General features: G+C 41.3%; 1 protein-coding gene across 2 annotated transcripts; it reads right to left on the bottom strand.

The window, feature by feature from the left end:
- Positions 1-4,567: 4,567 nt before the first annotated feature.
- On the bottom strand, positions 4,568-25,346 carry papss1 (3'-phosphoadenosine 5'-phosphosulfate synthase 1). Of its 2 annotated transcripts, XM_061680272.1 has the most exons (12): positions 25,005-25,345; positions 21,622-21,736; positions 21,256-21,491; positions 20,027-20,165; positions 18,110-18,228; positions 17,912-18,025; positions 17,239-17,350; positions 14,783-14,988; positions 9,005-9,140; positions 8,006-8,274; positions 7,514-7,743; positions 4,568-5,863 (listed from the first exon to the last, which is right to left on the bottom strand). In XM_061680272.1, the coding sequence occupies exons 1-12, from the start codon at positions 25,062-25,064 to the stop codon at positions 5,725-5,727; spliced, it is 1,875 nt and encodes a 624-aa protein (XP_061536256.1). In that variant the 5' UTR covers positions 25,065-25,345; the 3' UTR covers positions 4,568-5,724. The 2 variants fall into 2 exon arrangements, with proteins under 2 accessions (XP_061536256.1, XP_061536257.1); XM_061680273.1 differs by lacking the exon at positions 4,568-5,863 and having other exon boundaries at positions 7,702-7,785; positions 25,005-25,346.
- Between the last annotated feature and the right edge of the window lie 379 nt (positions 25,347-25,725).

Below are 25,725 nucleotides of genomic sequence, written 5' to 3'. Positions count from 1 at the left end.
ATCTCTTCATGTTCAAACGTCTGACACGAGCCCCTCAGAGTGAACGGCGCTCATAATAATTCACTCATGATACTTATTATGGCAAATCTAACTGACATAAATGGTGGGGAAATACCACGAGTTGTCTTTCTAGTGGATTCCCTGTCAGGAAGAGGAGCGGCTGCATAGAGGACCCACCCCAAATGGGTCAGCGACTAAGCTGTGCATCACATCTGGGCAAAGTACTGTCCGTGGGCCACATTCAGCCCGCCCATAGTCTCTGACCGGCCTTCACCGTTTTTAATGATGTCCTCGCATCTCTAAAAAAAAGTTGTTTTTAAGGAAACCCAAAAATGGCATGTTAAAGCCATTAACATTGCATCGTCAAAGAGAGAGAGACATTTTTAAGACTTCAAATTGGTGAATAATTTGTAAAAATAACAGACCCACCTAGGGACTGACCAGTAATATTGATTTGTGAAAAAATTTGAACTTGACGGAATTTGGACATAGATGGTTTCGGCCCGACGCCAGCAATATGCAGTTCTCATTATAATAGTAATAAGGATAATAATTATAATAATGATGATAATAATAATAATGCGTTACACTTATATAGCGCCTTTCTAGACACTCAAAGATGCTTTACACTTTCAATTCAATTTCATTTATGTGTTAGCTTGTGGACTAAAGGCTAAGCTATGTTGTTGTGACTTTCTGCTTGTGTTTTAAATACAGTATAGAGGGAGTAGAGGAAGGGGCTGAGGACAAATCCCTGAGGTGTCCCCGTGCTCAGAATGAGAGTGGAGGTGTTGTTTCCCATCCTGACATTCTGAGTGAGGCCTGTCGCTGAGGAAGTCCGGTGCCAGTTATCCATTGAAAACTGCCATGGATCTTTGTTCAGTGTCCAAGCAAGTACTCCATGCATTTTCCGTGACATCTCGTATAAGATACGAGCAGAAGCGCTATGGTGAATTGACGGATTGGTAGCTATATGCTCCCCTAAACCTAATAACTGGTTCGGCCATCCTCAGCAGCAAAAACTGAAATCAGACGTTTTCTATAACTGGCAATTAGTCTTTCACATCTCTGTGGAGATATTGTCACCCACGCCTCATTGCAGAATTGTTTGAATTCAGCAAAAATTGAGGGTTTTTCGAGCAAGACCTCTCATGTCACTGCATTTCAATCAGATTAAAGTCTGCACTTGGACTAGCCCACTCCAAAACCTTCATTTTTTTTTTTTTTTTAAGCCATTGAGAAGTTAACTTGCTGATGTGTTTTGGGTTGTTATCCTGCTGCAGAGCCAAGTGCGCTTCAGCTTGAGGTCACAAACTGATGGTTGAACATTCTCCTTCAGGATTTTCTGATAAAGAGCAGAATTCATGGTTCCATAAATCACAACAGGTTGTCCAGGTCCTGAAGAAGAAAGCAGCCCAAGACCATCACACTACCACCACCATATTTGACTGTTGGTCGGATGTTCTTTTTTCAAGATGCTGTGCTACATTTACACCAGATGTTACGAGACACACACCTTGCAAAAAAATCCACTTTCATCTCGTCAGTTCATATAATATTCCTCCCAAAATCTTGTTAATAATTCAGATGTTTTTTGCAAAAGTAAGATGAGCCTTTATTTTCTTTTTTTGTCAGCAGTGGTTTTGGCTTTGGAACTCTGCTATGGATGCCGTTTTTGTCCAGTCGTTTCCTTATTGTGGTGTCATGAACACTGACCTTAACTGAGGCAAGGGAGGCCTGCAGTTCTTTAGAAGTTGTCCTGAGTTCCTTTGGGGCCTCATGGATGAGTCATTGTTGTTCTCTTGGCGTAGTCTTTGTTGGCTGGCCACTCCTGGGAAGGTTCACCACTGTTCCATGTTTTCTCGATGTGAGGATAATGGCTCTCCCTATGGTTCGCAGGAATCCTAAAGCTTCAGAAATTGCTTTGTAACCCTTTCCTGACTGGTATCAATTACTTTATTTCTTGACTGTTCTTCAATTGGTTTGGATAGTGTCAATTTGTTGAATGTTTTTTAGATCTTTTGTCCGACTTGATTTTGTCAGACAGGTTCTGTTTAAGTGATTTCTTTATTGAACAGATCTTGGAGGTAATCAGGCTTGGGTGTGATCAGTGAAAATGAACCTGAAGTTGATTAGCCACAATTAACTCATGATTTACTTTTTCACACAGACCCAGAACTTTGATTAGGTTTTTTTTCCCCCTAATAAATGAAATCACAATTTAAAAGCAGCATTTTAAGTTCACTTGGGTTATATTTGTCTGATATTTACATTTGTTTGAGGATCTTTAACATTAAAGTGGGGAAACTATGCAAAAATATAAGAATTTGAGAGAGGGGGCAATGATTTTTATGGCACTGTATAATAAATTACGGCCTGGCTGACAAATGAAAAGGATAAGCAAAGATAAACTGTCTTGTTCTTAGATGTCGGGCCACCAAGGCATATGAAATAATGTTGTGATTAAATTCTTCCATGTGGTGTTTTATGTTGGTGACTCGCCTCTTCTTAGTATGGTGGCCTGTAAGGTCATCACATGTGCTTCTCATCAGGCAACAATGAGTGGTCGTAAATCCTATGACAAAGTTCCCCAGCAGTAATCTCAAGAGGCTCTTATGGAGGAACAATCTATCAGAATGAAGATTAGGGCCACGCTGAAATGATTTAACGTTTATATCAAGGGGCACGTGACCGGAATCAAATCTAAAATAAAAGTAGTCAGTAATATTGTAAGAATTAAGTCATTGTACACTAATCAAATTGCATCTAAAAAATTTTTTTATATGTTTGAGATTTTTTTTTTTTGTGGAAAAAGTTGCAGCAAAAATATTTTAAATATTACAATAAATAAGTTGTAATTTTAAAAAAGTCCTAATAATGGTATAATAAAGTCCTAATGTTACAAAATTGAGGGGGGGACATTCCTGTTAAAACTAAATTCTTGTAACTTAATTTTTTGAGGAATACTGTTTTTTAATATAATGAAAAGAATAAACAATATAGATGTAATTCTTTCACAGAATAGTAAAAAAAAATCTTTTTTTTTTGGGTGGTGGGGGTGTTAATATTACCAAAATTAAGTTGTATTGTTTTATTTTAAAATTTTTTTGAGAAAGTCCCAATATTACCAGATTTTTTTGGGGGGGAAAAAAGTTTTCTTTGTTTTTTTAAATAAATAAAATACACATATTTGTTATAATATTACAAAAATACATTTTGTAATTTTTAAGAAAATATTGCATTTTGTGGGTCAATAGTGGGTCAAGGATTGTGCATTTCTCTTTCCTTTTATTTTTTAGAAAGAAGAACAATTAAAAAATATTTCAGACAAACGTTTTATTATAAAGGGGTAAAGGTTTTTTCAAGTTGTAATATTACAAACAAAAAAATGTTAATATATTTTTTTAGATAAAATATTGCGTTTGTAGGGTTTAACATTACACGACTGTAATTACAATAATTAGGCTGTAAAAAGCAGTCAGGCTCAAGAAGTCCCAGTGAACTCTGGAGAAAAAGAATTCAAATTCAATTAATTACATTTTGAAGTGAGATAGGATGGAGTTTCTCACATCAGGGAAGGGCGACTCTACTGGGGTGTATGTAACCCTGCACGTGTGCCCCATGTATTGCAATGTTTGCATCTGGGGGCCAGCTGCCGCTCTCTTGATGTGCAAGCGCATCAAAGTGATTGGGGGGGTGGGGTGGGGTGGGGTGGGTGTCACTGGAAGGTTTCATTTAAAACACAGCTGATAGAGTGACAGTGGGGAGGAATCTGATTTTCATGGATGCAGCCAGACATACTGACTTGTTCTAGGTCACGCTGATGTCACATTTAATATGGTAAGTGTCAGTTACCTAGAGCAGAATGTTCTTGCATAATGAAACAAACGAGCAGCTTGTTTTGCTTTTCGTTAAAAATTCTTTATTGGACAAGGAAGCTTAAAAAGGGTATCCTGTGCTGGTGAACAAGAAGCAGCTGATTGCACGTCAGGGATGAAATGCCACATGGAACAAATTAGCAACCTTAGATGGGATGTAATATAGTACTTTAGAAGCACACTATGACATGCAAAATGTGCTTAAGACTTTGTCTTGTTTGAAGAATAAATATACATTAAAATATAAAAAATGATGATAGTGGATTCTTTTTAAACTTACTTTTAATACGGTCCAGGGTTGGGCATATCCTGATTTCATCAAGTATTTTTTCTTTTTGTCAAGACAAAAGTTTGACCAAGGCACTCAACATTTACAATTAATGCACAAGCTTACAACACAGATATACTTTGAGAGAGAGAGAGACCTTTAACTTTAATCTAACTTCCTAACATTAAAAGGCCTACTTAACCATAACCAACCCAAACTAATCTACAAATCCTATCCTCAAAGTTACAGCCCAACCACTAACCCCAAATCCTTGGTTTTCAATCTCACGGCCAATATAGACAACACTACATAATTTAATGTGGCTGACCAAAACCAGTAATTACTCCAAATGACGAAAAATAGTGGCATCAAGACTAAATGAGCTTTGACAAAGGCTGTGAATGTTTTGTTCCCCCCCCCCCCCCCCCCCCCCCCCCCCAATATTTACATGGTTTCCGTCATGATTGTTCCTCTTAGAGCAGCTGTAACTGCGATGTGGCCCGTGATGAACGCAACCCTAACCTCATGTGTGCATCAATATCACTATAAGGTGCCTTGGAGACTTCCCCATTTTACCAAAAATAGTGACGATTTTCCATTGAACTTTTTCATTTCTGAATACACTTAATACAATTTGCATTGTATTAAGTAGATGTTATATACTGTTAGAAATTAATATTGGTAAAGTTTCCACACTTTTTTTGTTTTTTTAAATATACCTGCATATATAAATTAACCGCAAAGGGCACAATATGTAAGATTGCTGACAAGCGTGGACATTTTTGGCTAAATGTTAGCATTTCATAAGCATATGGTTCAGTCAGCAAGCCTACTCTGTACTGTTTAAGAATTTCTGAAAGCTTATTATATCAATTGATATTTCACTTTGACAGGGTGGACATGTTAAGCTTGAAAACATGAAAATTACAAAACATAAGTATAAATATGTAAACGCTTACTCTGCAACTATCCACTGTTTCAGACACCATTGAAGACAAAATATTGGTTGTAATGTAAATGAAAATTGAGGATTTCATAAAGGGGCAGTTACACCATAATGACAGGGTGGACAGCAATTTCAGAGACATGCGAAATGTTCAATATGATCATAAAAATAGAATATAAATTACTTGTTTTATCAAATAACAAGGACAATAAAACAGTGTCATTTAACAATGTACCTTACACACAAAAAGTTAGAGCAGTGTGGGACATGGCAAAAAAATAAAGGTATAAAATGAAGGAAACACCTTATTGTACTGGTATGTGTGCAAATGTTTTGCCACTCATAAGACCTCAGAGTTTCATTATTCTGCTACATTTTCATGATGACAGTGATTCTGATGAGGTCACCAAAGGCACTTTATAGTGATCTTGACCTAGATAATCTAATCCTAACCTTAACCATCTCTTGTGCATCAGGTCATCAGTAAACTATGTCCTAAAATCAAATACAGTACATACAACATGAGGCCAAAACCCACAGTGTCAATCAATGACAGAATGGTCCCAACATCGGACTGTTAAAATGACAATATAAAGAAAGCGGTGTTCCCTTTTGTCCTATTTTAACACCTTCTATGCCTTTTCCAGGGACTTGTAGTATTCTTTGAGCACGGCCCAGGCCTTTGGCGCCATGAAACCGTCCGGAGGATTGTCGCCTTCGCGGGCCATCTTGCGCATGCGTGTGCCCGAGATGAAGTCATAGTCTTGATGGCTACGGGGAGGGGGACATTAAAAAGGTCACTTTTTGTTCCACGTCAAGCTCAAGACTTTGACATTGTATCTTGAAGTGGGAATCAAACAATACCAACGACGACATCACAAAGCGATGTACGCCGATATGATAAGACGGATATGTGGGACAGATCTCGAAAAAATTAACTGTGACAAAAACCATGTGACTGAAGAAGTGAAATGTTTTACATTTTTTCTAGTCCGAGTACCGAATCGGAAGCAACACTGATACTAGTATCTGTGCATAACCATACACTACTTAACCTAACCCTTAATTTAACCACAACCTAACCCCAACAACTTGTCCTCAAACAAACCTACTAAACCAAACCTAAATTTATTCACTCACCAAATCCTAAACTAACCCTACCCCAACCTTAAACCCTAGATTGCCTTAGCATAAACTTTAACCACAACCTAACTTTAAACCCTAATTAATTGCAATCCTGATCACTACTGTAACCCTAACATGACGCTAAACACTTATAAGCACTTGTGTGAGACTGAATCTTGATTTTTATAGCAATTAACTTACTAACTGTATTCACACCTATGCTTGGTCAATCTTTTACGGTCAAATTCAAAAGCACTTATACATTTATTTTCATTGATTGATTGACTTTTAGGCGGGACGGTGGGCGACTGGTTAGAGCGTCAGCCTCACAGTTCTGAGGACCCGGGTTCAATCCCCGGCCCCGCCTGTGTGGAGTTTGCATGTTCTCCCCGTGCCTGCGTGGGTTTTCTCCGGGCACTCTGGTTTCCTCCCACATCCCAAAAACATGCATTAATTGGAGACTCTAAATTGCCCGTAGGTGTGACTGCGAGTGCGAATGGTTGTTTGTTTCTATGTGCCCTGCGATTGGCTGGCAACCAGTTCAGGGTGTACCCCGCCTCCTGCCCGATGACAGCTGGGATAGGCTCCGGCACGCCCGCGACCCTAGTGAGGAGAAGCGGCTCAGAAAATGGATGGATGATTGACTTTTACACAAAACCCGAAATGTAAACCACAATCTAACCTTAAAACCTAACCGAGCCATAAACCATAACCTAACCCCGAATCTAATCCTAAACCAACCCTCCAACTACTGCTCTCAGACATGCTAAATACAGTTGTGACAATGACTAAAATATGAAATAGTAATTTGAACTCGTAATACTTACATTTTGACCATAAACCGTTTCATTTCCAAGTTCTATGTATTAATTTATAGCTCTATTGATGTCCTCAGTTATAAGCATTCCACATAAAAAAGCAGAACCATGACGGCTCTTTGAATTGAGTCCACATCGAGCCATGCCCAGGCGCATTTTGTTTTGGGTACATTTATATTTGGTGTCAAATTAGAAGCAGCTTGCTCTTGAGTTCAACCATGACCTCTTCAAGGGTGGCAGAACTATTGAGAAAACCCAAATAGGATTTGATGAAGAATGAAGAATAGAAAATGGAGGGAAATACAGTGGCTAGCCACTTGGCGTAAGACTACAGGCTTCCTCCCACATTCCAGGAACATGCAAGTTAGGAGTTGAAGACTAAGTTGCCCATAGGTGTGAATGTGAGTGTGAAAGTGGATCCCGCTTCTGCCGCCAAATGTCAGCAGGGATAGGTTTCCAGTTCACCCGCGATACTCACTTGTTCGAATCGTAGAAGTCCATGGCTTTTTTCACTTTGTTGTAAGCAGCGACCTTGAAGGGAACAATCTCCAGGGTGATGAGACCCGGGGCCATGGTGAGGACTTTGGCCCCGTGGGTGGGCTCGTACAGGTCTTTCCCCGTGTCGGGGTGGGGCATGCCGGCAGGGTCGCGGCCCACAATGTAGAAGTTGGCTCCGGCTACCATCCGAGCTCGGCAGTGCCACTGCACCTGTCGAAGGAGCAAACGTGTATTTTAATCTTGCCGGAAAACCTGGGGGGAGAAAAGAAGAGAGCCATGATTTTTTTTGTGATGACGTAGGTGAAACGGCTTTGTGATTTAGCGTCACTCCTCATTTGGGCAAATTCTCTAGTAGGAGTTCGAAGGCAGAGCGAATTTTAAATGTGCCCAAAATGGCGGTTTCCAACCAAAATGTTGGCTTTCCTGTTCATTTTCAAGCATGTTGAGGCCCCCAAAAAGGCAAGGCATTCACCTCAGTGGGCCCGGCGTACATCATGGGTGAGGGGAAGATGGCGACGATGGTGGAGTCCGGATTCAGGACGCCCTCGTCCAGCACAGCGGCGTGCTGCCTCATCCGCCACTGCAGCGGCACGTCGTCGTCCTTGGTCCAGCCGCCCAGCGGGTGCAGCAGGAGCACGGGCCGGCGGTAGCCCCGCTCTGTCAGGCGCTTGTGGGTGTCCTGCATCAGGAGGGCGTGGCCGTTGTGAACCGGGTTGCGCAGCTGGAAAGCAAACACGGCATCTGCGGTGGGAGGAAATGTGGACTGGAATTAGCTCTTTCGTTGACTATAAATGATTATATACTGCAGATGGCTGGAGGGATTTTTGGGAATACAGTAGAAACTAATAGAACAGACTAATAGAGGCTGGAAGTCTGAACCAGCTGATTGTCCGTTCCAGTGAAGGAGTTACGCTAGGACAACAGGGAACACAACAACCAAAAAAAACTGTTACTGTACCAAAAATAGCAAGTTCCAGACTGCAAAGACTTGTTTTGTATTTCTTAAGAGTTAATGTCGCAGCAATGTCGCTCTCTCCCTGCCAGCGCTCGATGCACAATAGACGATAGAACCATCGTCACATGCCCACCACATCAATGCAAGCGCACTTGCATTTGCTTTTTCTCAGAGGATTTTCTCCTTTGAGTTCCTCCACGATCTCACGTTCGATTCATTCACATTGAACTGCCGCGCTGCTTGACGATTTCCTACTTCAGCAAGATTAAGTTTTGTTTTAAGGCGACTGAGTAATGACCCGTTAGAAGACATTTTGTACTTTTAAGTTTAAGGTATAACAAACTCATGAGTGAGCATTTATGCAATGTAGTGCAGTAGCAACTGACAACAATAGCAAAATGGTGGCTGACACAAGGACGTCAGAATTCGTCAGCGAGCAGCGCTCATTTACCGTCATATACACCTTCACTTCCTGTATGTTTGATGATCATGCATTCAACGAGCCAAAAAACATACCTGCATTCATTTCTTTAAACTTCTGTTTGAGCTCGATGGGTGTCAGTCGGTACTGGTCCAGTCCGTCGTTCCAGTAGATCCGGTCAAAGACCTGCAGGTCGCCACCAACCAGCCAGTCGCCGCTCTCCATGACCATCTGAAATGGGAGTCACTGCAGTCATCACGGTGGACGCTGAACGCAAACATAGTGCAGACACGAGACATCCGCGGGCCATAAAAAAGCGCTTAAGTGAGCTGGAGCGGCACCAGGCCAAGGTCTAATAAAGTCCAGACTTGTCAGGTCCGAAACAGCGGGGACACTCAGAAAATGGATCCAAAGTAAAACCTGTTCAAAAGATTTTCTCCCCTCTTGAGCTTCATTGGAAAAGGTCACCAAGCATACAGGCTGTCTTGGCAATCTTAAAAAAAAAAAAAAAAAAAAAAAAATATATATATATATATATATATATATATATATATATATATAGCTTGGTGAAGCAGCGTGTGGCTCACTGCCCAAGGTTATTTTTGTACGCTCCGTTCCAAGTAACTGTCAACAATTAGATGTTACGGTCACAAGACAGCAGTGTAAGTGGGACAGCAGCTGTCTTGTTAGTCTGAAGACCTTGTATACTGCACTTATCTGCTTTCTCTATGCAACAGCTCCTCTTCCTATAGCACTAACAATTATGTTTTCATGCTTTTGGATACAGCAATACAGAAGCGATGCCGCAACTACATTAAGCCTGCCGCGCACCGAGCGACGCGGCCAAACGCAACTGCTTCTGCAACCGGTTATGAGGGGCCAACCATCGGGAACTAGTGTTGCTGCGATTCGAAATTTCAATTTGAAATTGCCATCGCAGTGTCACATCTGTAACGCCCCCCCCCCCAAAAAAAATGTTAATACAAAAACAACAAAAATAAAAAAATAAAAACTGCTCGTGTTGCACCTTTCGCACCAACAAATATTTCCGGGTAACAAATGAAATCCATTCTGCCTCTGCCAAGTTGTACCAATACAGTATATACATTGTGTTTTACAGTAATACTTAAGTATAATTTCTTGTACCTGTGGCTGAAAATCCAAGCGTGGTTGTTCGCAATTGCTCAGTTCTGTGTGGTTCATTTGCATCACTGTGTTTGCAAACTTGTTTCAAATTATAATAAAAAAAACAAAAAAACAAGCATGCATTTTTTATTTTCTTTAGCTTTTCCGCTACGTTTATGCAACCAGCTTCAACCGGGGGTATTAAGGGAAGACTATTTAAGGGTCCTACAATGTACGACACTAAACACACCAACTCCTACTCTCTTGGAGCGCTTGCACACTGCACAGACTCAGTTTATTTAACATAACTCACAAGTGACCATCAAAACAAAACATTTGCCTCTTTAGCACATCATCCCCAACCCACTCTCCAGGCATGACTAAATCGATTTATACTCAATCCAACTGTTGAACTATTGAAACAGTTGGATTAAGCATGGATTGAGATAATGATGTAAACGACAGAGGGTTAGATTGTACGGTAGATGTTTTTATATCGTACTACTACAGACATCGTTATATCACACAGCCCTAGTTTAGTGTATTGTTTTTTAACAGTTCACTAATAACTGTGGTTAAAATCTTTTTACATTTCAATTGATTACATCCATTACAACCCCAATTCCAATGAAGTTGGAACGTTGTGTTAAACAAAAACAATACAATGATTTGCAAATCATGTTCAACCTATATTTTATTGAATACACTATAAAGACAAGATAGTTAATGTTCAAACTGATCAACTTTATTGTTTTTACCAAATAATCATTAACTTTAAAATCTATTTTATGGCTGCAACATGTTCCAAAAAAGCTGGGACAATGTCATGTTTACCACTGTGTTACATCACCTTTTCTTTTAACAAAATTCAATAAACGTTTGGAAACTGAAGGCAATAATTGTTGAAGCTTTGTAGGTGGAATTCTTTCCCATTCTTGCTTGATGTACAGCTTCAGCTGTTCAACAGTCCGGGGTCTCTGTTGTCGTATTTTACGCTTCATAATGTGCCCCACATTTTCAATGGGAGACAGGTCTGGACTGCAGGCGGGCCAGTCTAGTACCCGCACTCTTCTACTACGAAGCCACGCTGTTGTAACACGTGGCGAATGTGGTTTGGCATTGTCTTGCTGAAATAAGCAGAGGCGTCAATGAAAAAGACGTTGCTTGGATGGCAGCATATATTTCTCCAAAACCTGTATGTACCTTTCATCTTAGTTACCCATGCCATTGGCACTAACCATACCCTCACAGATGCTGGTTTCTGAACTCTGCATCATAACGGTCCGGATGCTTCTTTTCCTCTTTGGCCTGGAGGACACGACGTCCACCACAATTTCCAAAAACAATTTGAAGCAAAACAATTTGTTGGACCACAGAACACTTTTCCACTTTGTATCAGTCCATCTTGGATGAGCTCGGGCCCAGAGAAGCCGACGGCGTTTGTGGGTGTTGATAAATGGCTTTTGCTTTGCATAGTAGAGTTTCAAGTTGCACTTACAGATGTAGCGCCGTACTGTATTTACTGACATTGGTTTTCTGAAGTGTTCCTGAGACCATGTGGTGATATCCTTTACACATTGATGTCGGTTTTTGATGCAGTGCCGCCTGAGGGATCGAAGGTCACGGGCATTCAACATTGGTTTTCGGCCTCGGCGCTTACATGCAGTGATTTCTCCAGAGTCTCTGAACCTTTTGATGATATTATGGACCGTAAATCCCTAAATTCCTTGCAATTGTACATTGATGAACATTGTCCTTAAACTGTTGGACTATTTTCTCACCCACTTGTTCACAAAGAGGTGATCGTCGCCCCATCTTTGCTTGTGAATGACTGAGAAATTCAGGGAAGCTCCTTTTATACCCAATCATGGCACCCACCTGTTCCCATTTGGGGTGTTCCAAACAGGTGTTTGATGAGCATTCCTCAACTTGCAGTCTTTTTTTGCCACCTGTCCCAGCTTTTTTGGAACGTGTTGTAGCCATAAAATTCTAAGTTAATGATCATTTGCAAAAAAAAAAAAAAGTTTATCCGTTTGAACATTAAATATCTTGTTTTTTTAGTGTATTCAATTAAACAGGTTGAACATGATTTGCAAATCACTGTATTCTGTTTTTATTTACGTTTAATACAACGTCCCAACTTCAATGAAATTGGGGTTGTATTTCTGGTGGGTAAAATTGTTTCAAAACCAAATCACAGGTTAACCAGTGTCCTGGAATGGATTACATTCCGTCCGAAATCTGTGGAAGTCTAATTATGACTGGAAATGAAACTGTTCTCACGTGTGAAGATTGTGCGCGTTTATGTGACGCAATCAATACCTATTCGACTCGTTTCCCACACTCTAGTGAATCAGCCCGTGAACGACTAGCCTTCTGACGAGTTGTGAAAGGCTAGATTAGCATCTTTATCCGCCGCAGAGATCGATGGCCTGCCGCAGAGATCCATCGCACGCGCACAGGGCGGATTCAGCCACGCGAGAAGGGCTGAGGCAAATAAACAAGTGGTACGCTGGGGTTTCCAAGGAAGAGGGCTCCTGTCTGACTAGCCAACAGGTAAACAGGAAAAAGTGCATTAAGCGCATGTAACGCACAACAGGTTGAATTCTGGCAGGAAACAGTAGGGATGGAGAAACAAACAGTGCAGAGGTCTACTGACAAGAGTGTCTCCGGCGTGCGGGTTTAACGCACACACTTGGGTATACAAACATTGGTTACTGAGTGACATCTTTAATGACGACAAGCTGAGCACAGCCTTAGTTGCGACAGTCAGAATTAAAAGGGGTAAGACCACAAATTATGCTAAAAATTAAAATCGCTGCTAGTGAAAAAACCAAATCATCTCTGTCAGCTGTTCTGGGTTTCAACAAATATATGTACAAGTATAAATTTTGTGGAAAAATGTATTTCACTAGTAGACATTCCAACAGCTTCTTCCCTCTTGCGATCAACTTCTTAAACACCTAACCTATAATTCCATTACAACAAGCTGGAAATTTTTTGACTTGAGTTCGTTGTCACATTTCTGTGGGGCCAATTATGTATTACTCGTGCACTCACTGTAGTTGTCTCGCCATGCTGCACTATTTGCATATACTGGCCACTCATGCCAGAGTAGCATCTGCACCATTTGCACACTGATTGAGGAGTGACTTAAAGTTGTTAAAACACACATTTTAAACACAAAAATTTACAAATATAAATTATATTATTATTAAAATGCATTTGTACAGCCCTGATACATACACCCTACCTCCATCTGCTATTTGTGACGGAACAGTTCCCCCATTATCTTATCTACCTAAACCTCGAAGCCACAGATTGGAACAATTACAACACATGCAGCGAGAGTGACTCAGCGTCCAGAAACAACACCTGCGAAAGCACGCTGGACCAAAAACAGCAGATCAAGTGATTAGCCCGGGCGCCCGGACAAGTTGGGAGGAGGAGCGCCTGACCCTGGCCTACCTATGGACAGAATGTCTTTCCATACGCAAAGTGAAAAAGACGCCACGTCAGATCTGTGTTCTATCAGCGTTGATTCAGAGGAGGTGCAACGTGGTTCTGCAGACGCTCATCACTTTAGATTTACGACGACTTTGGGTGCAAACATGGTCTTTTAACGGCACACCTGCACGTCGAAGTGCACACCTTTTAAACTACGTCCAAACTTGAAAGCCACCCTGTTGGGTTGGTGAAAAAGTGAGCAGCACCACCTGTGTTGCTAAGGCCATGTCCACACAAACATTGCTAGATTTGTTTTTTTCTTTTTTAGGAAACTTATGTTTTTTAATGAGCTGCTGGCCTTTTTCCACAGGCAAAATGAGTTTTAGAGGGTGGAAAAGTGAGCTTTTGGAAAACTGGTCAGGCTGAAAACATTTTACAAAAGTGTGTGCGTGTAGACTGAGAACAACAGAACAGCATTAGCGTGAAATAAGCACACCTAATTAATGTAGAAGTACTTTTTGTCTAAGAACGTTTGATTTGTGGCGATGTGGCACTTGGACACGTCCCAAATCACAAATCTCTCTCACTGCCGATCAATTGAGTATGTCCTGCTTATCAGAAGCTAAGACTGTTAGCCAAAGCTAACTTGTGCAGCCAACAAAACTGAATGCAGCTCTGCTGAGATTTTGGCCTTGCTATGATAGCAGGGGGATCGCACCTGTGGGTGATGTGGGTGGTCTGCATGATATTGATGCAGGATGGTGTTTCAGACAGTGTTGCTGCTTGAAAGTGGCTTTGGATCTTCACCCAGCCAAGCTGATAATGGGCAGAGAAATTTTGGGGGTGGTTATGTAAATTAGCCCCACAGTAACGTAAAAGTTGGGGCAGAAGTGCAAAATGGCTCCCTCAGATACAAGATTTACTTGTTTGATTTTACACTTGAAGGGTAGACAGCACTCCACAGTCCCAACTAGTTGTATACAGTACAAGCAATTAAAGTCTAATTTCCAAATTCTACCCCGTTTTATTTTTTTTAATCCCACCTCAATCGTCATTAAAGGTAACAGTGTTTTTAAGAGTTTACTATATCTCATGTATTAATATTAGACTGGGTAACCTTTGCTTATGACATATAGGCCAATGTACAAATGTTGCTTAAAACCTTGCTAGTAAAGGTTTTATGATGATGACAAACACATCTAGGACGCAATCAAAGCAAACAATCCAAATCCCATCCCAGGTTGTGAGCCATGCCTATCTGAAGAATCCTGATCACCATCAGTTTGCTCTCAGGTACTGACCTTGATGTAGGGATGGTTCTTACAGGTGGTACCCCACTGGCGGGCACAACGTTCCTCCTTGCGGTGCTCGTAGAACTCGGGGTTGCGAAGGATGGCCACTCGCCTGCCTTCATACACCAACGCCATCGCCGTCACGCCATCCAGGCGCTCTTTGTCCTCTGACGCCACCGGCAACACCACCGGCACTGACAGGTTGATCACACCGCCTGGGGCCGAAAGTGAAGATTTCATCAGCAGTTATTTACAGCTATTTCCAATATTTGGCTCGTGCCAAGAGTTTGTTTTTCTTAAACTCTACCACAGTGGATTTCAAATTTAAAAAATTAAGATGTGAAGGGTAGACTTTCAGCGATAATTGAAGGGGTTTCGCAAAAAAGACCAAATTACCATTTTATGCTGGGTACCTCCACGTTCTGAGGATTACAAATGTTTAGACAGAGTGGCATAATTGTAACAATAACTATCATTTCTTGTTTCTTTGTAGGTCTTGGGGCCTTTGTTTGTCTTCAAAACTTGAAAAGCATGTTTCATTTGTGAAGGAATGGATAGCACCTGTCCAAATACTTTTGAGCCCCAGGAAATGGTAGCCTATTATGTCTGTATCCTGTATGGTAAATGCTATATTTTTGTAAAATCTCACATCTTTATTAATGGCCAGAGCACCAGACAGTGCAAAGGCACTCTTGGAATTGCTGTTATTCTTCTGACAAATTAATTACCTTCCAGGGAAATTATTATTATTTTGCTTTAAATGTATTTTAGGGGTCCTGAACACAACCCTTCAAATCTCACGCAGTAGCACCACTGGAAAGTTAGAAAAAGTTAGCCCCCGACACCAGTTTCATCAATCGATACATAATTGGGTGGACATTTTTGACATAACTGGTTGCACGGAAAAGTCTTAGCGCCCATGTCCGAGATTGAACAGGAAGTCAGAAATTTTCAGTGAATTCCAGGACTCTTACTGAGCCAAACACCACCGCCCCCCCCCACCCCACCCCCCTTTTTTTGCGCTTACGCCATCTAATGCAGCAAAGTTTGATGACCATTTTGAAACTTCAACATACAATAGGAGGTGCGAGAGCACGTTCATCAACTGTTATTGTCCAGATACATCTGAACTTAAGCGTCATATGTTTTAAGAATTTGAATAGTGAACACATCCTTAAAACTTTCAAATGGATGTTGATGCTGTGGCGTCAGAAGGTGATCTGGACCCCGGTGCGCCGTCGTCTGGTCCCAATGTGCGGGTCGAGCAGCTGCTTCACATTAAAACTCACACGAGCCAGCGAGGAGGAGGCAAACGGGATTTTTATTGTTTATATTAGCAGACCGTTCTGTTAGCTGAGGGCCGGCGGCTTTGATTGACGTCGAGTGAGGAATTCACTGCGCTACAGCTGCAATTTTCTGGCATGCCAAACTACATGTCAATCTGTGATTTTTAGACACCTCATTTACATACTTGAGTTATTATCGCTGCTTTTTACATTTTTGGGGTATTCATTCTTGGACCGCTGTTGTTATAAGCACCTGCCAAAATCTGAAAATGATACACAGGCTATGCAAATTATTTTTAATTTTCAAGTATTTTATGTATGTGCAGGCAATAAAAACATTTGGCAGAACAACACAGGCCTCAGCAATTGGGAAAGGGTCATGTGTGAAATCGAGGAATGTTCGCGAAGCCTAAGTTGCAGTAATTGCACTCAAAACATATTGTGATTCTCCTCCTATTGCCAAAACAAAGTACATTTTCGAAAAACTTGTGTGGAACAATAATGAGAATCTATTGCTCTTTTTGGAGCCAAACAAAGCTTAAAATTGTTAAAAGCCAGGATTACTAGCTAAATTAAATGCCTGTGTCTAATTCTGATCAGAGACATCTTATTGCTGACTTTTTATAGATTTCAAGGTGAAAGAATGCCTAAGGTAAGCTCCGCTCGCCATCTAGTGGTCTTTTAAGTGTACTGCAAATGCACTTTTCACATGAAAATTCATTGCTTGTACAAATAATTGGGTCTCTGAAGTGCCTGCCCACCCATCAAGAGTGAAATAACATATTTTAACCACCTCTTTGTGTGGATAAGATTATATGGAAAAGTAAATGTATTTCTTTATTTTAACTAGTAGTCACTTATGGAGTCAGAAAAGTCGCTCGGAGCAACACTTAGTAGGCGAACTCTGTCACGACACGCTAACTCCGCTACTGGTCGTGGTAGTGATGAAAGCTGTACTCTACATTTGCATGCATGAGTCAGAACCACCCTTCCTCCCAAAACTGCATGAGCTGAACCAGAGTGTGGCAAGCAGATGTACAAGTCTTTATCCACTGTATATTTTGACCCAAGAATGTCAGAGAGTGTTTATTAACACAGCTGGGAACTCTTTAAATTGCCAAATAAATTGCTTTATGCTGTGTGTCTCCTTTAAAAATAAATAAATAAATAAAATCATACCGTCCAGCAGGCAATCAAAGTGGAGACACTGAAGATACTCTCGCTCCCTCATGAAGCCGTTGAGTGGTGTGGCCCAGCCTTCGGCCAGCACCTGTACCCACTGCATGTCCACCTGAGGGTCACAAAAACCATCAGCAACTGTAAATCTAATTTGCAGTCAGCCATATATGCTGAAAAATCTAGGTTTTATAACGTTTAAGCAGTCATAAAGTACTATAACAATCAGACTGGCATATAAAATCAATACTGCACCGCTAGAAAACGATACATCACAACACAGTGGATGTACATCCACACTGGCGCTTCGCACAAGCGCAAATGTGTTTCTGCAGGAGACATCTCCTTTTCTGACTGCACCTGAGTCTCAAGAGTCCCCAATAACACTAAACTTGTTGCTGGGTCTTAATACTTAAATGTAGCAAAAAAAGTCACCAAGTTGGCAATTTGACCACGCTCATTAGCAGAACCCTGGGGCTTGTTTAGATGAGATGGCACCACCCCCTCAAAAAAGGCTGATTAAATTTAGCTAGGCTCTAAAAAGAGGGCAAAAAGTCTCCTTGAATTTTTACCAATTCGCTAGATTTTGTGAGTGGTCGTAACGCTTGTGGATGGTCGGCAAATATAAAATTACTGTGCACTGTGGCTTCCAATATGAAAAAGAACAAAGAAGAACCTTTCCAATCTGAAAAGCAGGCAGCGTCTCCGCGTCAGCTTTGGCCAGGTCCAGTTTGTTCTCTTGAACGTACAACTCTTTCACCTCGTAGGAAGCATCCACCGGTACAATGTCCTGCGATAATCACAGAAAAGTAAAACAACTCTGAATTTGTGTGACATCAGCAGTCGGGTAAAGTTAACTTGTGCGTGCGTTCACCCTCTCCTGAAGCAGGTCAACCAGCTGCTGGATGCACTCATTTACACTGCAGGAGTCAGTCTTCAGCACCAGCTCTGGCGCCTCGGGTTTCTCGTACTCAGAGTCGATCCCGGTGAAGCCTGCGCAGATGTACGGTTTCATTAAACATCACATGACATGCTTGGTGTGGGGATGACGATGGGATCATCAACTCCATGTTACTTACGTCTGACACCTGTTAGCTCTGCTATTTTGTTAAGTTTAAAAAAATATATAATTTTGTCTCTTTAATTAATTAAACAGGACTGGCAGACATGAAAACAAGTTGAAAAAAATTAAAACGCCTTTGTGTTGATACAAAGGAGTACAGTATCAGGTTCACACTTGAAGAGGGGGGGAAATTTACTAGTAGTTGTAAAATATATATATATTTTTTTACATAAAACACGGCCAAAAGGTAATATTAAAAGATCAAGACAAAAGTTGTACCTGTACTATTACAAGAAATAAGTTGTTCTATTATGAGAAAAAAGTACTAATACAAGTATAAAATTGATTATATAAAAACAGTTGTAAAATTTACTTTACTCTTAATAACAACACAATATTACAAGAATAAAGTAGCAACATGGGCGTGAATAACGAGAAAAAGGTAACATTACGAGTATGAAGTTGTAGTATTACAGGAATAAAGTCATTTTTCTATAAGAATAAGAATTTTCTATAATTTACATATGAGGAAGTCAATTTAAGTAATTTAAGATAAAGTAGTAATATAATAAGAATTTTCTTTTACAAGAATATGGTGAAATTATTAGAGGAAAAAAACAGAACAAGTGTGAAAAAGTAATAATATTACGAGAAGTCAGTTGAACCACTGAGAACGAAAGTGGGCTAGCTACATTTTTGTCACTCGGCACCTTCGTGATTTGTAGTTTTATTACTGCAATACAATCTGGAAGATTTATATGGCAATAATAACTTCTACATGCTTGTTTTTACAGATGTTTGTTTTCTGAGGTTTTCGTTTACAGTATTCCAAACTTGCATCAAATCTCTCAATTTCAACACAGACAACTTTCACTTGTACTCACATGCAGGTGGACTGGCGCCCAAGCTAAAGCACGACCTGCATTCCGAGTCTTTTATCAATCTCTGAACCTCACTTTCTGGGATATTTTGACAGGAGGTGGAGCCTGGTTTCGTGGGCGCTGCCATCTTGCATCTTTTTTTCCCCAATTGTTGCACTGATGGATGAGGAAAAGTGCCGAGTGCAATAATGGACTGTCCCTTAAATGTAAACTTTGGAACTAAACCTCGATTTAGACCTGTATTTTTTTTTAAAGATATGTGTTTTTTGTTTTCTGCACTTAACTTAAAAATGAAAAACATTTAGTTAGAGCGTCTGCCTCACAGTTCTGATGACCGAGGTTCAATCCTCGGCCCCACCTGTGTGGAGTTTGCATGTTCTCCCCGTGCCTGTGTGGGTTTTCTCTGGGCACTCCGGTTTCCTCCCACATCCCAAAAACATGCAGGGTAAGTTATTTGAAAACTCTAAATTGCCCATAGGTGTGAATGTGAATGGTTGTTTGTTTATATGTGCCCTGCGATTGGCTGGCAACCAGTTCAGGCTGTACCCCGCCTCCTGCCCGATGATAGCTGGGATAGGCCCCAGCGCTCCCGCGACCCTTGTGAGGATAAGCGGCTCAGATAATGGATGGATATTTTGGGGGCTGGGGTTTAAGGGAAAAAAAAAACAAAAACAGGAAAAAGTTGTAACATTACGAGAATTTTAGAATTAAGTGGTCATATTATGACCACAAATGTATAACTAACTGCATTATGAGTCAGGACTCAATTCACAGAACATCACAAGTGGGAATCCCACAACTGGACCCGGTGATACACTTCACTGATACCCCAAAAAAAAACCTCTACCTCGTATTTCGCCCGCTCTGGCTCTCTTGTAGAGGCCCTTCACGTCTCTCTGCTCGCACACGTCCAGCGGAGCGTCCACAAACACCTCGAAGAAAGGTAGCCCAGCCGCTTCGTGGATCTTCCTGGCATTAAGACGATCCTGCAGACAACTCAGTCATGAGAAACAATCCAGTGTATATGCAACCTACTTACCCATTCGATAAAACTGGTGCAAGCACTTCGCCACTCACCCAAGTAGGCCATGACAACGCAATTGTAGACACAGGATGTCACCACAGAACAACCAAGGGTTACAATAATCGATGTTTAGGCTTCATTTATGTTTAAATATAGCATATCATATTTGTAATACATAAACAACATACAGGCGGCACGGTGGCCGACTGGTTAGAACGTCAGCCTCACAGTTCTGAGGTGCGGGGTTCAATCCCCGTCCCCGGCTGTGTGGAGTTTGCATGTTCTCCCCGTGCCTGCGTGGGTTTTCTCCGGGCACTCCGGTTTCCTCCCACATCCCAAAAACATGCATTAATTGGAGACTCTAAGTTGCCCATAGGTATGAATGTGAGTGTGAATGGTTGTTTGTTTCTATGTGCCCTGCGATTGGCTGGCAACCAGTTCAGGGTGTACCCCGCCTCCTGCCCGATGACAGCTGGGATAGGCTCCAGCACGCCCACGACCCTAGTGAGGAGAAGCGACTCAGAAAATGGATGGATGGATAAACAACATACAGTGGATCCCCCCCTATTTGCGGGGAATAGGCACAAGGCAGGATCACGAATAGCAAAAAAAATCTTCAGAAATTCTAAAAATAAAACAAAAAATAAAAACAATGGCAGCAGATAGGAGAGTATGCAGGGGTCCACAGTAAATGTATTTAACTTTTGTCCAAAGACACCAGCCATAAAGAAAATTAACAAGCATGTAATCAAACCATAGTCATGCTCGTTAGCTTGACTATCTGCTATCAAAAACTCTGTTAAGTTTTTTTGGTCCCTTGACATACTTCGACAAGTCGCCTACCCTTTTTTTTTTTTTCCCTAAGGATGCATTACAGACTAAGGATATGCTGTACCTTCTGTCCAAAGATGAAGATAGAGTTAAAGCAAACACACCCATTTGTATTACTCCGTTCCCTCACCCAATGAGAATCGATAAGGAATCGGATCGATAAGGGCTATTGATAATAGAATCGGAATTCTTATAAGCTTCCATCCTTGGGTATTACCCACCCTGCCGTAGGGGGAAATGAAGCTGGCCAGGCAAACCAGGCCGGCGTCGGCAAAAAGCCGTGCCACCTCGGCAATGCGCCGGATGTTCTCCTCGCGGTCCTCTGGGCTGAAGCCCAGGTTTTTGTTCAGGCCCTGTCGGATGTTGTCCCCGTCCAGCGTGTAGCACGGGATGCCGTGGCAGACCAGATACTCCTCCAGAGCCATGCTCACCGTGGTCTTCCCAGCGCCGGACAGACCTTGACAACAAAAAGACTACCGGTAAATAAATCACAAAATGGGGCCAATGCCACTTGGGCAGTCACTATCGAATCTATTATCCTATCAATTACTCCATCGAATGATCGAGTAATAAGCCTCGCAACTTACCAGTGAGCCACACAGTGCATCCTCTGAAGCCACCTCTCGTGCCCACCACCTGCCCACGCTTGTTCCTGCTGACGTGGTGCGCTTGATAAGTGACATTTGTGGCACGCTGCATCCCCTGTATTGATTCAGGCATAAAAATGTATTAGTTGTTGAATTTACAATTAGGAATTGGGTTGATTGTGTGGACTAGTTGTTGAATAAATGCATCTTGAAACAACTTAGGTCTAATTGAGTGCACAACTTGGCTGCCAACAGCAGATAAGATTTGATTAAGTATCATTTACTTTTCTGGTGCAGGCTGGATTGTGGCAATTTTTATTTATTTTTTGTTCTGAAGTGCCACTATTGGGATGTGCATCATCGCAATGTAAAATGAGAAAGAAAAAAAATGCATCGAATTGGATATCTTCAGATGGGAATCGGGCCTCTTCCAAATACATCTGACACAAATGGGAAATGGGATATCTGCTAATGTAAGTGCAGTGTAAACAGACAGATCAAATATACCCGTCAATGAGCGTTTCACATAATTAAGATACACTGCATCTGCCCAAACAAAACAAAAACCAATAATAAACCTCGGTTGTAAATCTAAACTTACAGGGAAAGCGTGGACAATTAAATATGGTCAAAATTTGTGCGTCAACAATTGTAGACAGTGGCCAGTAGAGTAATGCTGACGTTACACTCATTTAGGGACATATTCTCTTGTTTGTGTAAGTCTGTTTTTTTTTACACATCTGGGGCCTCATTTATCAAGCGTGTGGACACAGAGGTTTGCGTACAAACATTTCTATGCAAAGTATGGGATTTATCAAGTTGTACTTGTGCGTGGGGACATGCGTAAATTTACACACAGCTCAGACCATGCGTACACACAAAACCTTGTGGTAGAACACTCAAACTACAAATAGAACGCACTAAGACAGTTAGAAAAGCCATCCGAGTGCACATCCAGCTTCTGTCGCCGCTGGGATTTGTGGCCACTGGAACATTTTAGCAGGAATTTGGCAACACTGTGGCATTTTGCAACTAGCACGAAGGTGAATAATGCTCACAATGTTGTACGCAATTATTTCCATGTCTCCAGTTTATATCCAGCTCCCGTAAAGACATCATCAACAAGCAGAAATTGAACAAGAGTTTCACCAGACAGAGTTGGAGTCAGATTGTACCCACATTTCAATTTGAAAAATGTTGGGATGTGATCAGGAAATAATTTCATTTAATCAGTGAACAAATAATCTGTGATCGACATCACTTGGAGGAACACACAATTCCATTTATTAATTCATTCAGTTTACAAAACAGCTGTGGATGTGCGCCTCTACGGGAGCTGTCATTGAGGTTGGCTGGCTGCGCAGACAGTGACGTACATTTCCCGAATACTGTAATGCTTTCAATACGGGTATGCATAATTGCTTGTCGTCCTCCAGTTAAAAATGCTGTCTTCTGTGGGCCGTGACACATTTTTTGGCATTGAGTTTCATGTCAAACCTTTTTTTCCGCCCCAGAGACTGCTCTTTTCTCTTATCCAACAAAATAAATAAACAGCAGTGGTTCTCCCATGTCATTTTCCCCCTTTTGTTGGTAAAACCTGCATTAATTGTTCCAAAAGGTAAATACCTTTTTCAGTCATCCAGCTGTCCATATTTAAAGAGATTGCTGCTACCATATATGGTCAATTGGAAGCATTTCCCAATGCAAAGGAGGTTAGACGTATGAGAGTGTGGCAGTTTAGAAAAGGTGGGATGTATCAAAACATCTTACTGGTGTGCGTCCGCATATTTGGGGAATCCGTTTTTTTTATTTTTGTACTCACATTCTGGAGTTCAGGCCTACGAATGAACTCAGAACCTGTTCTATGCAATTTGATAAATGAGGCCCCTGACTTGTGCAACTACAAAGTATGCGCATTCTCTCATAACAACTTCTGACACACCCACATGCATATGCGCACCCAGCAGAGAGGTATTACTCACTGAAGTCTGAGGGTGGCTGTAATTCCTGCATTCTGGAGTTTTCCTGAGACATTTTTTCCTGAAAGGTTGTCATTTTGAAGGTGGTGGGGATATATAAAATGTGACGAAATACTGCCACTTTATAGTAGAGTACAATCTTTTACCACACCGACTATGCAGTGAATTTGGTCTCCACACCTGCCATTGACATCACAGTCACACCAATATATTGTGGATTTTGGCGATGAAAAAGGGGCGTTCCAAAAGGAAATGAATTGCTCCAAACGGATTTGATATTATTGGAAATGACTGCCAGTTTCATTTTCTTGGGCAAAAAAAAAACCCCATAAAATCAACTTAGAGAACTATTAACCATTAAGAACACATAGCTGCTTTAATTGTTGTAAGACAAGGTGTCCACAAAGATGCTTTATAATTTAAAAAGAAAGGTGTAAATCAATCAATCTAAATCAATTAAAAACAAATAATTAAATAGAGCGGCACGGTGGTCGACTGGTTAGAGAGTCAGCCTCACAGTTCTGAGGACCGGGGTTCAATCCCCGGCCCCGCCTGTGTGGAGTTTGCATGTTCTCCGCGTGCCTGCGTGGGTTTTCTCCGGGCCACATCCCAAAAACTTGCATGAATTGGAGACTCTAAATTGCCCGTAGGTGTGAATGTGAGTGCAAATGGTTGTTTGTTTGTATGTATGTGCCCTGCGATTGGCTGGCAACCAGTTCAGGGTGTACCCCGACTCCTGCCCGATGATAGCTGTGATAGGCTCCAGCACGCCCGCGACCCTAGTGAGGAGAAGCAGCTCAGAAAAATGGAGGGATGGATAATTAAATAAATAAAAAAAAATACATATGATAAAGATTAAATAAAAAAGACAAAAAAATTCACACTGTAAATGTTAAATCAGATTTGTTCTATATACTCAGTGGTTAACGTTTGTGGTCACAGATCCTATTTCATAACAGGGTACCCGGAATACACAATTGCGATTAATATCTGATAACCACTATACCACCATTTAGAACATATCTAAATAACGTCTCATGATCACCTCCATCTTTGCTTCTTCCCACCCCCCCACCAAAGTGACAGAAAATGTTGGTCCAAATGTAACTTCCCAATAGTTTAGCGAGACACTACAAATAAACAAATTTAAAAACAAAAATTGAGATACACTTTTGGATTTTAATTTTTTTTAAAGGACGAATATAAATAATGGATTCCATTTACCATGTACGTGCTACAGGCAGCCACTTCGCTGCTAACAGGAGTCATTCAAAACAAGCTAATGTGCCGTCCATATAAACAGGGAAATGCTAACCATGCTAACGGGCTACGCGTATGGAAGAAGAATTACCCTGGTGTCTCGACGGGATTGGGATGAATGGCTCGATGATCGAAGACACTCACCCAGTTCTGCTGCGCATTACTCAGCTTCTGCTTCTTGTGCGAGTTTCCATACGTCTCCATGTCGGCCCGTTTACTTAGTTCCACCGTTTTCGAACGCCTTTTAAAGATGACGAGCCGTTAATCTACGTATGCTTGTAATTTAAACACAACCCGGTGCCGCCAGGTATCACCAGAGCAATCCGAAAAGACGGCGAGCAACAGGAAGGGGGTGGACAGTGTGTAGGGCCACGTCGCCACTCGAAACTGTGACAAACTACTACTACTTCTTCTTCTTTTTTTTCTTCTTGTTTTCTTCTTCTTCGTCTTCTCCTTCTCCTTCTTCTTCTTCTTCTTCTTCTTCTGCTTTTGCTTTTTCTGCTTCTTCTTCTTCTTCTTCTTCTGCTTCGTCTTCTTCGCGTTGTTTTGGCATCCAGTTTAAAGGTGCATTACCGCCACGTTCTGTTCCGGAGTGTGTGCCAGACTGTAGGCTTTGTTACTCCACCACCACAAAAAAGAACCTGCATTGATTCACACATACAGACTTTTATCCTTATTTACTCATAATATTTGCCTACTCCCCATCATATACTCCTAATGTTCCTAAAGTAGATCCCTATGCTCTTTAGGAATTCTAATAGTGCTTTAACCTGGGCTGTCACCCACTTTTTTGTAAACTAATTTATTCCTACCATCACCACTCTCAGTGTTTCATATTTACACCTAAGAAGAACATGCTCGTCTG

This window comes from Phycodurus eques, chromosome 6 (genome assembly GCF_024500275.1).
Source record: "Phycodurus eques isolate BA_2022a chromosome 6, UOR_Pequ_1.1, whole genome shotgun sequence".
NCBI classification, from domain to species: domain Eukaryota; kingdom Metazoa; phylum Chordata; class Actinopteri; order Syngnathiformes; family Syngnathidae; genus Phycodurus; species Phycodurus eques.
The sequence above is the reverse complement of the archived record's forward strand: the minus strand, read 5'-3'. Positions and strand labels throughout refer to the sequence as shown.

Bases quoted from the DNA above. Each gene is read 5' to 3' on its own strand.
- papss1 (XM_061680272.1), bottom strand. From the start codon at position 25,064: ATGGAGACGTATGGAAACTCGCACAAGAAGCAGAAGCTGAGTAATGCG. The intron at 9,141-14,782 runs GTCAGTACCTGA...CTCCCATTTCAG, and splicing joins AGAACCATCCCTACATCAAG to ATGGTCATGGAGAGCGGCGA. The intron at 7,744-8,005 runs GTGAATGCCTTG...CTCCTTCGACAG, and splicing joins TGTACGCCGGGCCCACTGAG to GTGCAGTGGCACTGCCGAGC.